General features: G+C 64.2%; 1 protein-coding gene across 1 annotated transcript in view; it reads left to right on the top strand.

The window, feature by feature from the left end:
• The window catches only part of PRMT5 (protein arginine methyltransferase 5), an 8,563-nt gene continuing 7,249 nt past the window's right edge, over positions 1–1,314 (top strand). The window contains exons 1-2 of the mRNA XM_014526177.2: positions 1–86; positions 800–917. Coding sequence (XP_014381663.1) covers positions 85–86; positions 800–917 — 120 coding nt within the window. The 5' untranslated portion in view covers positions 1–84. The remainder of the gene's footprint in view (positions 87–799; positions 918–1,314) is intronic.

Below are 1,314 nucleotides of genomic sequence, written 5' to 3'. Positions count from 1 at the left end.
CCCACGTGGGAGCCCGGCGGGGAGAGGCCACGTGGGTGACCCGGTCTGTCCCGCGGGCCACCTCCGACCCCGCCGGGCGGCACCATGTGGGTGACCTTTCACCTCTGGCGACGGGGAGTCTGCCCCACCTACATGCCCTTAGCGAGGGGTCTCCATGTCCTTTGAAAGATGACCCCAGCAGGGCCTGGGCTGGTGGAGGCCAGCGCCCTGTGGTGCCCTTTGACCTCTGATCCTGGGAGTCCTTATAGGCGCCCTTTGATCTCTGACCTGGGGCTGGTGACATTAGCAATAGTAGGGGCCAGAGCCACGTGGTGACCTTTGACCTCTGACCCTAACGAGGTGATCAGCCCCCCTGGATTCTGGTGGCCCATCCAGTCGACCTTTGACCCCAGTTTGGAGCTGGTCTTTGTGTGTAACCTTTGAACTCTGACCCTAGCCTTGATCTCTGACTCCAGCAAGAGCTCCCTCGGGTCATCCATTGTGCTTGGTGCTTACTGTAATGACCTTTAACCTCTGACCCCGCCAAGTGGCAGTGACACCCCAGAAAATCCCCTTGCCCCTGACTTCAGATGGGCCTGCAACCCCATGTGGCCTCCATCCCCAGCCTACCTATGGCCTCTGACTGCCCTGGCGGGTGGGGGCGGCACCGTCCTCTATGACCTCTGACCTCGGTGTTTAAGGCAGGATTGTCCCTTCCCGCTGGCAGTGGGGAAGGGGCAGGCGGGCGCCACGGAGGGTCTCCAGGGGTCAGAGGTGATGGAGGCGGAGCTCCCTCATGCCCTGCATCCTCACCCCGCAGGTTTGACTTCCTTTGTATGCCTGTCTTCCACCCGCGCTACAAACGGGAGTTCACGCGAGAGCCGGCGCGGAGCCGCCCAGGTCCCCAGACCCGTTCCGACCTGCTGCTCTCCGGGAGAGGTGAGACGGGCCCCACCCCCATCGCTGCCCCTGGGGCAACCCCCTGCATCTCCACCTGCACTCCATGGCTGCCCCTTGCCAAACCCCCCACCCCCTCTACTGCTGCCCCTGTACCCTGCTAGCCTCTTCCTCCATTGCTGTCCCTGCCAAGCACCCCTTGCGGTCCCTGGCCTCTGGCCCAGCGTGGCCTGCTGGACGCTCCGCCCCACCCCGCTATCTGCAGTGGCTGCCCCCTACTGCCCCCACTCCAACCTACACCCATCACAGCCCCCTGCCCAGGGCACCACACTGCCTGCTGGAGCCCCCCACCTCCATTGTTGTTTCCTACTGGACCCCCCCTACCCCCATTGCTGCCCCCTTTGCTGGACATGGCACTCCCTGCTAGGTGCCCACTCC

Source organism: Alligator sinensis, unplaced genomic scaffold (assembly GCF_000455745.1).
Source record: "Alligator sinensis unplaced genomic scaffold, ASM45574v1 scaffold128_1, whole genome shotgun sequence".
Classification (NCBI taxonomy): Eukaryota; Metazoa; Chordata; order Crocodylia; family Alligatoridae; genus Alligator; species Alligator sinensis.
This window is presented reverse-complemented; position numbering and strand designations above follow the sequence as displayed.